Source organism: Nematocida homosporus (genome assembly GCF_024244095.1).
Source record: "Nematocida homosporus strain JUm1504 chromosome Unknown 4454, whole genome shotgun sequence".
NCBI lineage: Eukaryota > Fungi > Microsporidia > Nematocida > Nematocida homosporus.
In genome coordinates, this window is record NW_026250687.1 from 1 (window position 1) to 12,448 (window position 12,448).

General features: G+C 43.7%; 4 protein-coding genes across 4 annotated transcripts; 3 read left to right on the forward strand and 1 right to left on the reverse strand.

The window, feature by feature from the left end:
• Positions 1–618: 618 nt before the first annotated feature.
• Positions 619–3,858, forward strand: NEHOM01_0319 (uncharacterized protein; the record flags this gene model as incomplete). The annotated part of the gene is made up of 1 exon (XM_051489197.1): positions 619–3,858. The coding sequence occupies one exon, from the start codon at positions 619–621 to the stop codon at positions 3,856–3,858; it is 3,240 nt and encodes a 1,079-aa protein (XP_051345157.1).
• Positions 3,859–4,585: 727 nt separating this feature from the next.
• NEHOM01_0320 (uncharacterized protein) lies at positions 4,586–6,607 on the reverse strand (the record flags this gene model as incomplete). Its single annotated transcript, XM_051489198.1, has 1 exon — positions 4,586–6,607. The coding sequence occupies one exon, from the start codon at positions 6,605–6,607 to the stop codon at positions 4,586–4,588; it is 2,022 nt and encodes a 673-aa protein (XP_051345158.1).
• A 987-nt stretch (positions 6,608–7,594) lies between these two features.
• NEHOM01_0321 (protein transport protein SEC13) lies at positions 7,595–8,476 on the forward strand (the record flags this gene model as incomplete). Its single annotated transcript, XM_051489199.1, has 1 exon — positions 7,595–8,476. The coding sequence occupies one exon, from the start codon at positions 7,595–7,597 to the stop codon at positions 8,474–8,476; it is 882 nt and encodes a 293-aa protein (XP_051345159.1).
• Positions 8,477–8,651: 175 nt separating this feature from the next.
• Positions 8,652–12,221, forward strand: NEHOM01_0322 (uncharacterized protein; the record flags this gene model as incomplete). The annotated part of the gene is made up of 1 exon (XM_051489200.1): positions 8,652–12,221. The coding sequence occupies one exon, from the start codon at positions 8,652–8,654 to the stop codon at positions 12,219–12,221; it is 3,570 nt and encodes a 1,189-aa protein (XP_051345160.1).
• Between the last annotated feature and the right edge of the window lie 227 nt (positions 12,222–12,448).

Consider the following 12,448-nt stretch of genomic DNA (forward strand, 5'->3'; position numbering starts at 1 on the left):
GCACTGATCGCAGCGAACGCGATTAAATCTTGAATTAGAAATCACAATCTCAGGATATAAATATAATCTGAGTTTGTGAGAAAGCGAATTCTAGATCTCAAGATGACGTACGATAAAGAGAACCTAACCCACACCAACCCAATACCAATTCGTCCTCTTCAAAATCGGTCTTTAGTCGAATATGTATGGTTGAAAGGTACTATCCCTTCCCCGGGGCACGACACAGACCTATAACCTGCTCAGACTCGTAGACCAACTCAATCCAATCCAACACAACTCAATCCAACCCAACAAAGCCTAACTCAACTCAATCCCAACACAATACCAAATTGCCTCTCGTGGAGTACGTTTGGATGAGAGGTCTTTGTCCTCCCCTGGGGCACAGCAGTTAATATTTGGGTTGAATTAGGTTGAATAATGATTTGGGTTGCAGTAGGTTTTGGTTTTGGCTTATCTAAATGGGTAGTTTTATGGTTTGAGTTGAGTTAGGTGGGTTAGTTGAAGTGAATAAGTGGGGAGAGTAGATAGGATAAAATGCGTAATTGATACTGGTCAATTTAATAAGATAATGATTGTGGTTGTGGGGTTTTTGCCACCTTATTTTTATTTGGAATTGGTATGTTGCTATCTCTATCGATGAATTCAGGTTTTAGTGCTTGTCTCTTGAAGGCTTGTCAGTTAGATATTTGGGACTTGCTTGGTCGTTTGGAAATTAGAGATTGGGCTGGTGTGGGATGGTTGCGATTTAGAGTAGTTGGGCTGGGTAGATTGATGGTAAGTTTGGGGGTGAGTTTGGTGTTCGTGTTGCTACTGGCAGTTGGTGGAGTTAGTGGGACAAGTGGTATTGAGGAAGGGTATACTAGTGTTCGGACTGGCAATGGACCTTCCGATTTAGAGAATACGCGGGCGTTGTTTAATGCACTGGAATCAGTGGGCGTCATCTTTGCTAGATACGATAGTTGGACTCGGATTCAGCACTATGTATATGATCGGTCGACTGAGCCCATCCTTAATTTGGAATCGCATTCTGTTGGTTCAAATGATTTCTTACTAAACATTCCTAGGTATACTGTTGAGTGCGTTAGGGGTTGCGTTAGCTTTGAGTTGCAGTCTTATCGAGATGTTGAGGCCGCTCAGTTGGGTTTGAAGACGTTGCGGATGTTTGCGGTAATTAGGGCTAGGTCTGCTCGGCTTACTTATAAACTGGTTGAGTCTAATTGTCCACAAGTGAACATGCAAATTCTATCTCGTGTGTTTAATATGCTTGATTGTGTATCTATCGAGCTGGCGATTGAATCTTCTGCCCTGAATGTGGAGTTGTCATTGGATCATCTTGATGCAGGGTTATGTTGGGAAGAAGCTTGGAATACAGCTAAACACGCGAAGATTCAGGATAGTTGCTGCTTGGGATTGACGGGCTTGAAAGCAAATAAGTGCCTGAACCTACTGAATGTGGGTTTTGTGGCGCTGCGGCCAATTAAGCATGTGTCGTTTCGCCAAAATGATTTTCAGTTTATCTCTTTGCTGCGTCGGTTGTCACTTACAACTCACTACTCCCTTTCTTTTGTTGATTTGCCTGTGTTGGCTGAACTTGATTTCAATCTTTTATCAACAATGCCGATGATTTGTGATAAAATTAACATTCAGTCGCTTAGTGAGGCAAGAATATCGATAGTTGGTCTTGAAAATGCTACTGCTAAGCATGCAAATCTAGTTTTGGAGATGACGTGGATGCTGTTTTTTTATCTGTGTTTGAATAATAGGTCGTTAATTCGCGTTCATGGTATCACGGGGTTTTATGTTAATTTGGAATCACTTCTGGTTTTGGACAAGAAGTCCTTGCCCAGAGAGCCAGTTGAAACAAAAATCATTGTTGGTTATTTGCACTTCTTTATTGGTCGTTATCGGCCTTGTAAGGCCTTGAGTTACTATAGCCAGTTCTATACTCGTAAGGCCTTTTCCCGGTATGGAGTATCGGTAAGTGATATTCAAATTGAATATGAACCTGGCCGGAGTGACTTGGACGGGACTCTACAGCTCTTTACGAGGTTAATGGCCATACCAGAAATGCCGGTCCAGGTAGAAGATGGCCTTGTGGTTTGTTCTGGTATAGGCCTTAGTGGCCCTAGCTGGACTATAACGAAGCATGTTATTGTTCATCTGCACCATCGTTTACTGAACCGGATAGTATCTTCCTATCGAGGCAGTGTAAACTCCTGTTTCTGCCAGCATATAACCTATAAGGATCTTGCCATTCGTGGAACCATACTGCCAGCCCGGGGGCAAGTTCGTCGGTGCCTTACTTTGTTAGGGCTGTTTCAAAACATTGTAGCCCAAAGATTTCGGATCATTAATGTGAATGATGTTGCTAAACCAAACCATGACTTTGCGGTTAGTATTTTACATAATGAGCGGGCTAAAAAGCCGAAATACCGGTTGAATGCAGCGGAGTTGGTACTTGATAATGTGTCCAGGCTTGTTCTTTATTGGGTGTTCGCCCACTATGTCTTTGTTGATCCAATTGAAATATACCTTTTGAACATGTATTTCAGGAACCTTGCTATTGCCCAGGTGTTATCCTTGAAGTTAGCCCGTAATATCACTGGTTTGATGGTTAATAGCTTCCTGGGATTGAATGAGGTCAAATATTACAAGAAGAAAGATCAAATCAAAGGCTTCTCATTATACAGGTATGTGGCAGCTATGGAAGAACAAGGTTACTCGCTCGATGAACTTGGTCTGCCTAAACTATCTATCCAGATGAATGTTGGCTACCTTAACTCGTTTTCTGATGTCCTGCTCGAGCTCTGGGAATCTAACTTACTGCCTCGAGTTATACCCTTTATGAAGTACATATCTAACACTTTAAGTCCATCTACTATTGTTGTTCTGAATGAGATTACGCTTTATATGGCTACGATCTTGGACTTGAATGCTGATTTGCAGAGGTGTCTTTCTCAGCCGGCTCAGTGGTCAGATCCGCTAGTGACGAATTTGTTCTTGCACTTTAGTGACGCGCATGTCTTAACTGAAGCCGATTTGTTTAATATTCTTCGATGGGTGGCTTGTCGGTTTTCTAATCTGACTCATTTGTTGCTTGCGAATCTTACTGTGCCTGCGACACTTCGTCCGGTGCTCCAATCACGTGACTACCTGGTTCGTGGATTGGACTCACTTAAATCCATTCAAATAGAAATGACAATGCGAAACCCAGACAGCCCAACGATAACATTGCCAGTCCGGCCATATCGTGTTAGTTTATTAGCCAATACTCCTAATACAGTTGCGCAGTTTACAGCGGTGGCATCTAAAACTCTGTCCTATATTCTATCACATCTTGATGGCTTTGGTACAATTATTCCTAGATATGTTGGATGCAAAGCATCGCTTGAAATGGTTATCGAACGTTTAAAGAAACAGGGGGCGGATGTTCGCTGTCCCGTCTGTCTTAAGGATCTTTATTTGCCCTCTTCTCCGGGCTTAGTTGACATTGAACTTGACCCTAACTTTGACCCCGACAATAGCTTCACTGGTATTTGCTACTCCATGTGCGGCCATCCGCTCTGTGCTCCATGCGCCCAATCAATTCAGATTCAGGATAGCAAAACGTGTCCACTTTGTCGGAACGAGAGTTTATATGATAGTATTCATCAGCTCGTGTCTCTTCCGCTTTCTAGCTTTGTCTTTGTTGAAACTAACAATAAGGTGGCCCTTTCTGATTTCCGATGGCTCCGGGCTATGGCCTGGAGTGATAACCGTATCTATTTCTATTTGACCTATAAAAATATCGCCAATCTTGAGGCCGACTTTGAGAGAAAGGAAATCAACAGTTCTACTCATCAAGTTTACGTTATTTGAGCTGCAGATTAATAAACCTCCTAATTGCGTATTTAGATACCATTCGTCTATGGCGCTTAAGTAAACTATTTTGTTCTACTATCATTTATTGGGTTAGAATTAGGTTAGGTTAGATTGGCACAGTTTGTTGATTATGAGGCATGTGGTTTTGGTTTGGAGCTAATATTGAGCTGATTTCATATTTAGCCAATGCCAACTTAATCCTAACCCAATACCAACCCAATGGAACGATAATAATTGGTTGGATTTGTAGTGATGTTTTATCCCTCATAAATACTTAACTTGGATCAGTTTTGTCTTTGTATCTCCATCAGCTTAGTACACTTTAAACTAACTTAAATTGGTATGACATCTAAAACCAATTCAGAACTCTTCTAATTGCAAATACAGAACAGATTAGTTCGGAAATTTAGGAATAGATTAGGCTAGCTAGTAATGCAAAAGAATGATGTTTTGATGGCATACTTAATTAAAACGAAGTGTAGGCAGGATCTTCGTTACAAACTAGGCTATTATTTAACTTCTTTAGCCGGATCATTATCAATCATGTCATATCTAAATTCTCGCATAATAGGTTGATGTGAGGATTCAAATTAGGCTAGGATCAGAATAGATATGCTGATGGGCGGGCAAAGATGCAACAGGAAAAAGCAATGCGGTAGTTTGATTCTAGAAGGTTTATTGCATCAGATAGCTCGAATATTGTTGTCCATAAAAACAGTTTGTTTTACGGGTTATTAGCATTCAGGGCTTTGTCTAATAAGTTGTAGTAGCTGGTAGACCAGATTGTAAGCCCAATTAAACCACAAAGTACTGTGAAGATGCACACCAGCGCGATTAGTTTGTAGAAGACGTGATTAATAGAAACTTCCTTCTCGCGTTCTTCGTTGGAATAAACAGTCTGCCGGTCGAAGACATTAGTTAAGGCCCCTATCACCAAGAGAATGGCAGAGATTGTTAGAACGTTTGAGTTGAGGAGTACCTGGGCATATGTTGTGAGAGAAAAGATAGAGAGTAATGGGACTGATGCGGCTAACAGGATAGATAGACCGTAAAGCACCCAGTATACGTATCTAGTAGCTAATGGCATGGAATACGTAAATACCCATCGGGTGGCAATACTAACCATAGTGATAAGCAGCACCACACACTGGCCGCCCAGAACTATAGCTTGTAATAAAGTTCGATCATTGCTGGCATAGTAGGAGGCTCCATTAAGTCCAAGAATGACACCGAGGCCGCTGATCGCTAAGATAAAGAAGACCCAAATAATTGGCCGAGATCGCGTTGATGTCATGTGAGCGTTTAACTCCTTATCATTGAAGAGGAACCAAAGTGAAACACCCAACCCAACAGCTAGTATATTGAAAGGGATTAGATAAACCAAATTGGCGATAGAAAAGTGTATGACAGCCGCTATAGCAGTTAGGTATAGCGGTGCTCCCAGTAGCCATTTACTAGAGGTGATAACAAACAGTATTTGCCCCTCGACAGCTTCAGCTTTTTGGCGCCTTTTATCTTGCTTCTCTTTTCTCAGCTTAGAGTACTCGTCAAATGTGGTGATGGCCATGGCCTTACATTGTTTGAGTTCTGGAATGCCCTTTGAGGAGCGATAGCTTCTTACCACTTTCTGGAAAGTCTTAAAGTCTTCATCGCTCGCTAATACATTGCATGGGCCCTTGGGAGAATGTCTTAACATGACCGCAGACGCAAAGGTGAACTTAGCGACTGAACAGATCTCCTTAGGAACCTTAGAAGCCCCAGGAACCTTAGGAGTCTCAGGAGTCTCAGAAATCTCAGGAACCTTAGAAGCCTCAGAAGCCCCAGGAACCTCAGGAGTCTCAGAAATCTCAGGACAACTTGAACTAATATTATTGTGGCGAATGACAACGAATAGATCCTCTTCTGGGTCGTATAGGTAGTTTAGGCCCTCAAGATAGAGTGCTGTATTGAGTGGGTGAATATAATTGATTATTTGGCAGCCGCGTAGATATTTAATCATGTTTTCAGATTCGATAAGAATGGGTTCCATTGGGCCTGGGAATGTATGTCCCTCCTCAGCAATCTTCCCAGTATGTGATTGATATGTATCCCAATTGATACATACTCTTTCTAAATCATAAACAAGATTATAAACACCTATCTCATAAATATTCTGAGCAAGATTTTCAATCAAGATATGATGTGCTTGCTCGATACTTGGCGGGTCATATCTGCTCTCCATGCGGTTGCCACCTAATTCAGTATATAGCATAAGAATAGATTCTATATTCGGCCAAAACGTATCCACTGAAAACACATCTACCCTATTAGACTTAGAGAGGCTAACGATCAAACTAGCTACCTTTTCAACTAGTTCTAGATTCCTTGGGGTAAATCCTAAATCCGCATAAAAACCCGACTTGATATATTCATCCTCTACAAGCTGGGGCTTGGAAGAAGATGGGCTCTCTGTTATACTTTTAGTCATACTAGACCCACTTTTTGCCTTCGCAACCAACGAATTGTGCTCATTTAGTTTAGATATCGCCCACTGAAACTTAAGATCCGCCAGTTCTTTTAATGTCGGCGGCGGTGCTAGTGGTTGTTTAGACCCACTGTCATCAACAGCAGTAATCGTAGCAGTACTACCAGTAATACTATCAGCAGTAGTACCATCAGTACCACCAGCAGCAATACTATCAGCAGTACTATCAGCAGTATTAATAGCAGCAGTACTAGCAGTCGTTTGGTGACTTAGAATAAGCATTCCAATCATCAAAATAATTAGCTTAAATGGGTGCTCTCTCAATTGATTGAACATTTTTAAGTTGCTAAATCAGCTATAATTATAGCGTAAAAATTACCATATTTGGAAACCTGCTATTTTTGCTAATTGGCCCAAACACCCCTTCATTATCCCAATACTGGCCCAATCATTCAATTGATTACAACTACGTCCCGCCTTTATTCAGAGCAGGCACTTCTACATTCACCCTACTCTATTTCATCTCCTAATAATACTACTTATCTATACATATTGTAGTGCCGTTATACAACCACTAACCCATACTAACCCATACTAACCCAATCCCAACATGATTACTACTTAGTACTACTAACACCAACCCAATACTAATCACTCACACACCCTTATTTACTTAATAAATACTAACTCATACTCGCCTTAAGGAACCCCTTTAATAGAGTATGTATTAGTTAAGTTGGATTTAGTATTGGGTACTACACATATCTATTGCAACCTATTTTAGCAGGCCTTAAAAACACTAACACAATACTATACTAACCCAATAGAACCCAAACTCTTTCTTCACACCAACCCATCTCCTCCTTATCCAATACTAACCCAACACATCTCAACATCTACCACTCTAAAGCAATCTCTACTTTTCTCTTACTACCAAATTACTACCAAGTTAGATTACCAAGTCAGATTACCAAGTTAGATTATCAAGCCAACTTCTAAGCAATCGACTAAATATCAAATTAACACACCCATACAAAGACCTGCCCCAAAACCAACCTATCCTTTTCTCTTATTTACAACACCGTCCAGCTACTCCATTACTTACCACTTAACTTACCACATCTCAATTTAACATTATATTACCACCCATACCATCCACCAGACTTAATCCATCCACATAAACCCACATAAACCCACATAAACCCACCCAAACACAACTCAATACTAATCTAATACCTATTTAATATTTATGTGCTTTTTATTTGTACTATGAGTATGGAACACAGTGGAGAAACACTTTTATACAGTCTAAGCACCTCTGAAGATGGATCATTATTAGCAGGTGCTTCAGAAGACGGTTCAGTTAAATTATATAGACTGGACAAAGAAGGTCCAACTTTGCTTCAATCCCTGTCCTTTCACAAGGCAGCAGTGTTTGATTTAGTCTTCTACCAGCAGAGGATCATTTCGGCCTCTTATGATGGTACTTTAGCCTTTTGGAAAAGAGATACTTTAGATTATGTTTTTGAGCGTTCAATACCTGTCTTTCAAGGTGCTATTAATACTATTTGTATGTCTGGTGATCAAATCGTCTGTGGGTGCTCAGATGGCAAAATAAGAGTGATTAGTTTAGAGGGTGACGTGCTTAAGGAAGTAGTTGGTCATAGACATGGTGTAACTGGAGTTTCAGCTTGGAAGGAGTACATTGTATCTGGGGGTATGGATGGTGCAGCTAAAGTATGGAGTAAGGACTTATCTCTGTTGAAAGAGATAAAGGACCATTCAGGAGCTATTAGGGATTGTCGGGCAGCACCAAGTCCGTACTCTTCTTTGGTCTTTGCAACCTGCGGTGAAGATGGCCTGGCTTATGTGTACACACAGAAGAATAAGATAGGAAAGAGTGAGGATAAGGATGAGAGTAAAGATAAGGATGAGAGTAAAGAGGAGGGTAGTGAGGAGAAAGAGGAGGTAAGTGAAGGAAGCGAGTTGGTCTTTGGGAAGGATAAGCTGGATTTGGGTGAACGGTGTGCTAAAGTATCTTGGAGTAAATCAGGGTACGCCTTGAGTATTGGCTATGGGACTGGTAAAGCTAAAGTCTTTCTTCCTAATGGACCAACCGGATGGAAGGAGTCGCAGGTTGTCCTTCCATAAATAAAGTCCTTTCATCTGTTTTGGGTTTGGAACGTTTGGTGGCTGGCTACTTACTAAACTGCGTCGTAAATGTGTTTTACCTGGGATGTTTTATACGGCTGCGCTAGAGTGAGCCATGATCCTAGTGAAGAAGAAGGGAAGATACTCAGGCGCTCTTATTTGGCTAAGTTACATAATGAGAGCGCAAGCCTCGACTACTGTGCATGAGGCAGGTGTTTATACGCCTTATGATGAACGCCCGGGAGAAACAATGGCAGTTGATTACCATTTGACGCGAGACACGATTATTCCGCACTATGCGCCAGGGGTTATTGCTGATGTGGATGGGGAGAAGCAGGTTTGTTTTGATAATGGACTTTGTCGCTCCCTTGGAGACCGCACTGATGTGGTAGAAACGAGAACAGGCACTATTCTGTCTCCGCCGGCCCATCGGTTTCCACCGGGTTGGCAGCCTCAAGGTGGTGGTGTCCCGGGAGGTCCTGGGGATGCGCCTGGGATTGGCTCGGGGGTTCTGCCACCTTTCAATCCAGACAATCCTTCAGATGGTGCTACCGATATTCATGATGTAGTTTCGCATATAGATACACCCGTGCCGGTTGTTCAACCAACTGGTATTCCGGGTGGACCTATTCCGGCTTTGCCACCAATATCTGGTATGCCGGGCAGCGTCGTGGGTGGAGGTAGTTATCCGGGTAATTTGGTTTCTGGATTTGGCGATGGCCCAACTAAGGAAGATGTGCTGAAGATCCTCTTTTCAATTGGAGATTTAGATAGTTACTTGCTTTTTACCGGTATGTCTTTGGACTTGCCTCTGCAGACCTTTATTAATAGCACTCCGGTGACTACGGATGAAGTGTATGCGCAGGACAGGAAGGATTACTTGGCCGGTGAATTGGAAGGGAAAGGAAGTTCTCTTAACTTGGAAAATGGGCTGAATACGCTTTATTCCTCTAAGATGTACTTCTACATTCCGAAGAATGCTCTCTCGCTAACCATGGAAAGGGGGCGCTTGGTCTATCCAGAGGCTTTTATTAAGTTCTTGCAGTTCTTGCACCTAGACACGACTCCGTTTGTATCTTTATTAGATAAGGACGGATCTCGAGTTTACTACATTACGGTTTACAATGCTACTGTGGCTTTACCTAACCCGCAAACTCCAATCGTCAGTCAGCTGCTGATCACTTCGGAAGGTTTAGCCGTGTCTCTTCTTAAGGTTAAGCGCCTGGAGATAGACAAAGGTATCTTAGTGCTTACTCCTAATGCTTACGACCATGAAGATCTTGCTAATGCCACTGCTTCCCTCCAGGGCTTCACCAAAGGCCAAACCACTAATCCTTTCGCGTCGATGACTCATATTTACTATCCGCACGAACAAACGGGCGATCTTGATGATGAGTCTACCGAATCGGACAAGATGAGCGGTTATTCCGGCGACATTTCTGAGTCTTCAGATTCAGATTCCGACTCGCAAAGTGACGGCTCTAACGCGGCGCAGTTTGGCTCTTCTAGTTCAGACGGCTCGGATGACAGCTCTTCGCTCAGTGGTAGTGATAGTGATAGTGATGGCAGCAGTAGCAGCGATGACGGTAGCTCACCACGGCACAGGGGCAAGGGCTCTGGCCCGAGCGCGCAGAAAGGGACTAAAGATCCTTCTCGGCGCCGGCACGGCAAAGGCCCTGATACTATCGATGGCTATCTCGAGCAAGCTCGAATGTGGCGAGAAAGGGCTGCAGCTGCTGCTAAGGCAGGCTACAGGAAGTATGCGCTCAAGAAGGCTAAAGCCTATGAAAAGGCTGCAGCTAGATTACAGCGCGAAGCTTACAGCACCCAACTTCTCGAAGCAAGACAAGGTTCAGCTAGTTCTCGCAAAGCGGCTAAGTGTGGTATCATGGCCGGCACCTCCTCTAACACAGGAAGTGTCTCCTGGTTCTCCGGCAGCCGTCGTCATAACAAGGCTTTAGTACGAGTTGTGTCTTCTAAAGAATCTAGTGCCAGTGCTAGTATGTCCGCTTCGGCTTCGGCTTCTTATGAGGCCAGCACCAAGCAAGCGGTTAGCACGGCCTTCTCTTCCAGCGCTGCTTCGGCTGTTATTATGGCCCACCAAAGCAACGAAATGCACTACAAAGGAGTTTCTGCTGTTGAGTATGCCACCCGAGAGATCAAGCACTCGTTGATGGGCATTGCGATGCAACACGCTATGTTTAGTGTGCAAGGTCGCATGTACAAGAGTCAGCAGTATTCTTCTCACGGTGTTCGTTCGGCTAAGTCTTCCACTCGTTGGCTAACCAGGCGTATTAGCAAGATAATCACGACTAGAAAGTACACTACCAAGACCGCCAGCAAGTACATGAAGAACAGTGCTACGGCCGCTTCAGTGGCTGCTGCTGCCGCCAAGGAACAGGCCGCTGCTTCTGCAGCTATTGCTTCCTACCGCAAGGCAGCAACCGCTAGCAAGAAGGCCGCCGCTGCTACTTCAATGTACAAGGCTGCTGCTGCTAAGGGTATGACTAAAGCCGCCAAGACTTACAAGGCCAAGGCTGCCGGCTACCGACGTGTTGCTTCAAGAAGCACCGCCGCAGCCAGTCGATTTGGCGCGGCAGTCGCCGCCTATAAGGCCGAGAAGATGCAGGAGTGTGGCCGTCAGGCTAAACTATTTGCGGACCGAATGAAGAATCCAATGGCCAACTTTAGCCAAGCAGACAGCGTTTCGCTACAGCAGGCAGTTGCCCAAATTCTAACTAGCTCGCAAATCCAACTGCTCAGCAAGGCTTTATCACCAGTCCAAATCCAAGTTCTTAGTAAGATGCTTACCCCTCAACAGGTACAACAAACTCTAGTTCATATTGGTGCTATGTCCGCGGAACAGCTGCAACTTCTCCTTCTGAGGCTACAGATGAAGGGACTGGAGCTGCAAAGCGCGCCCATCCAACCACCCATGCCACTTCTCCATTCGGCGTTTGTTCCCATCGGAATCCCAGCTTTAGGAGTAATGAATGCTATTGAGCACGGTGCCACCGGTACTACGGTTCAAATGGGTGAGATGGACATCAAGAAGTACTTACTGCAAAGTCAGTTCCTAATGCAAGGCAAAGAAAACCTCTTAACCCCAACCCAGATCGAAGAGCTAAGAGCCCAAGCCACTGCCCAAAGTACTGCTATCAAGAGGTTGATAGCAGAGATTCAGTCGCACAAGATGGAGATCGAAGGGCAAGTTCGCATGAAGCTAGCTGGTGGCAACCGACCAAGTGTGTCTGTTTGTAACCCAATGCTAGGCATGCAAGCTGGTATGCTCAACGGTGTCTTTGATGGTCTTGTCTCTCCTCCTTCATTAAGGCTGGCTGGTGATGTCTCTCTTGGCCGCAACTCTTTCAATGCCATTCGCCAGCTACTGATTTCACCTGCTGTTTCCTCCTACATTGGTATGGACCCAAATATTCTGATGCAAAGCCTATACAAGCAAACTGGCGACAACGATATGATGTGCCTTCTAACTAATTCAGCCGCCCATTCCTCGGCCTACTCTGGCATAAGTCAAGCTGAGTTGTCTTTGATTGGGGCCCGGGCTGCTGCTTGCCAGCAAAAGCTATCAGGTGTCTATGGAGGCTCCTTTGACCGATTGCAACAAGCACTTCTATCAGCCTACAACCTAGTCAAGAGCTCTTCCGTAAAGTGCAATGGTGGCGGCTTCGGCGCATCTCCTATGCAGATCCCTATCTGCCAAATAGCCCCGCTTTTATCCGCATAAATAAGTAATAAACTCTTATGATTGATTTGGCTTGGTATTTGTTGTGTTTGGGTGAAGTGAGGTGAAGTTCGGTTTGGGTGAGATGAAGTTAGGTTTGTATTGAATTGTGGTGTTATATGACATGTTGATTCTATATAAGACTGACTAAGTTTTATCTAGATTGAATTTATAGCTAACTTAATTTAAGAACAAAAACTCAACTCAACCTTTATTCTTTCAAAATCAGA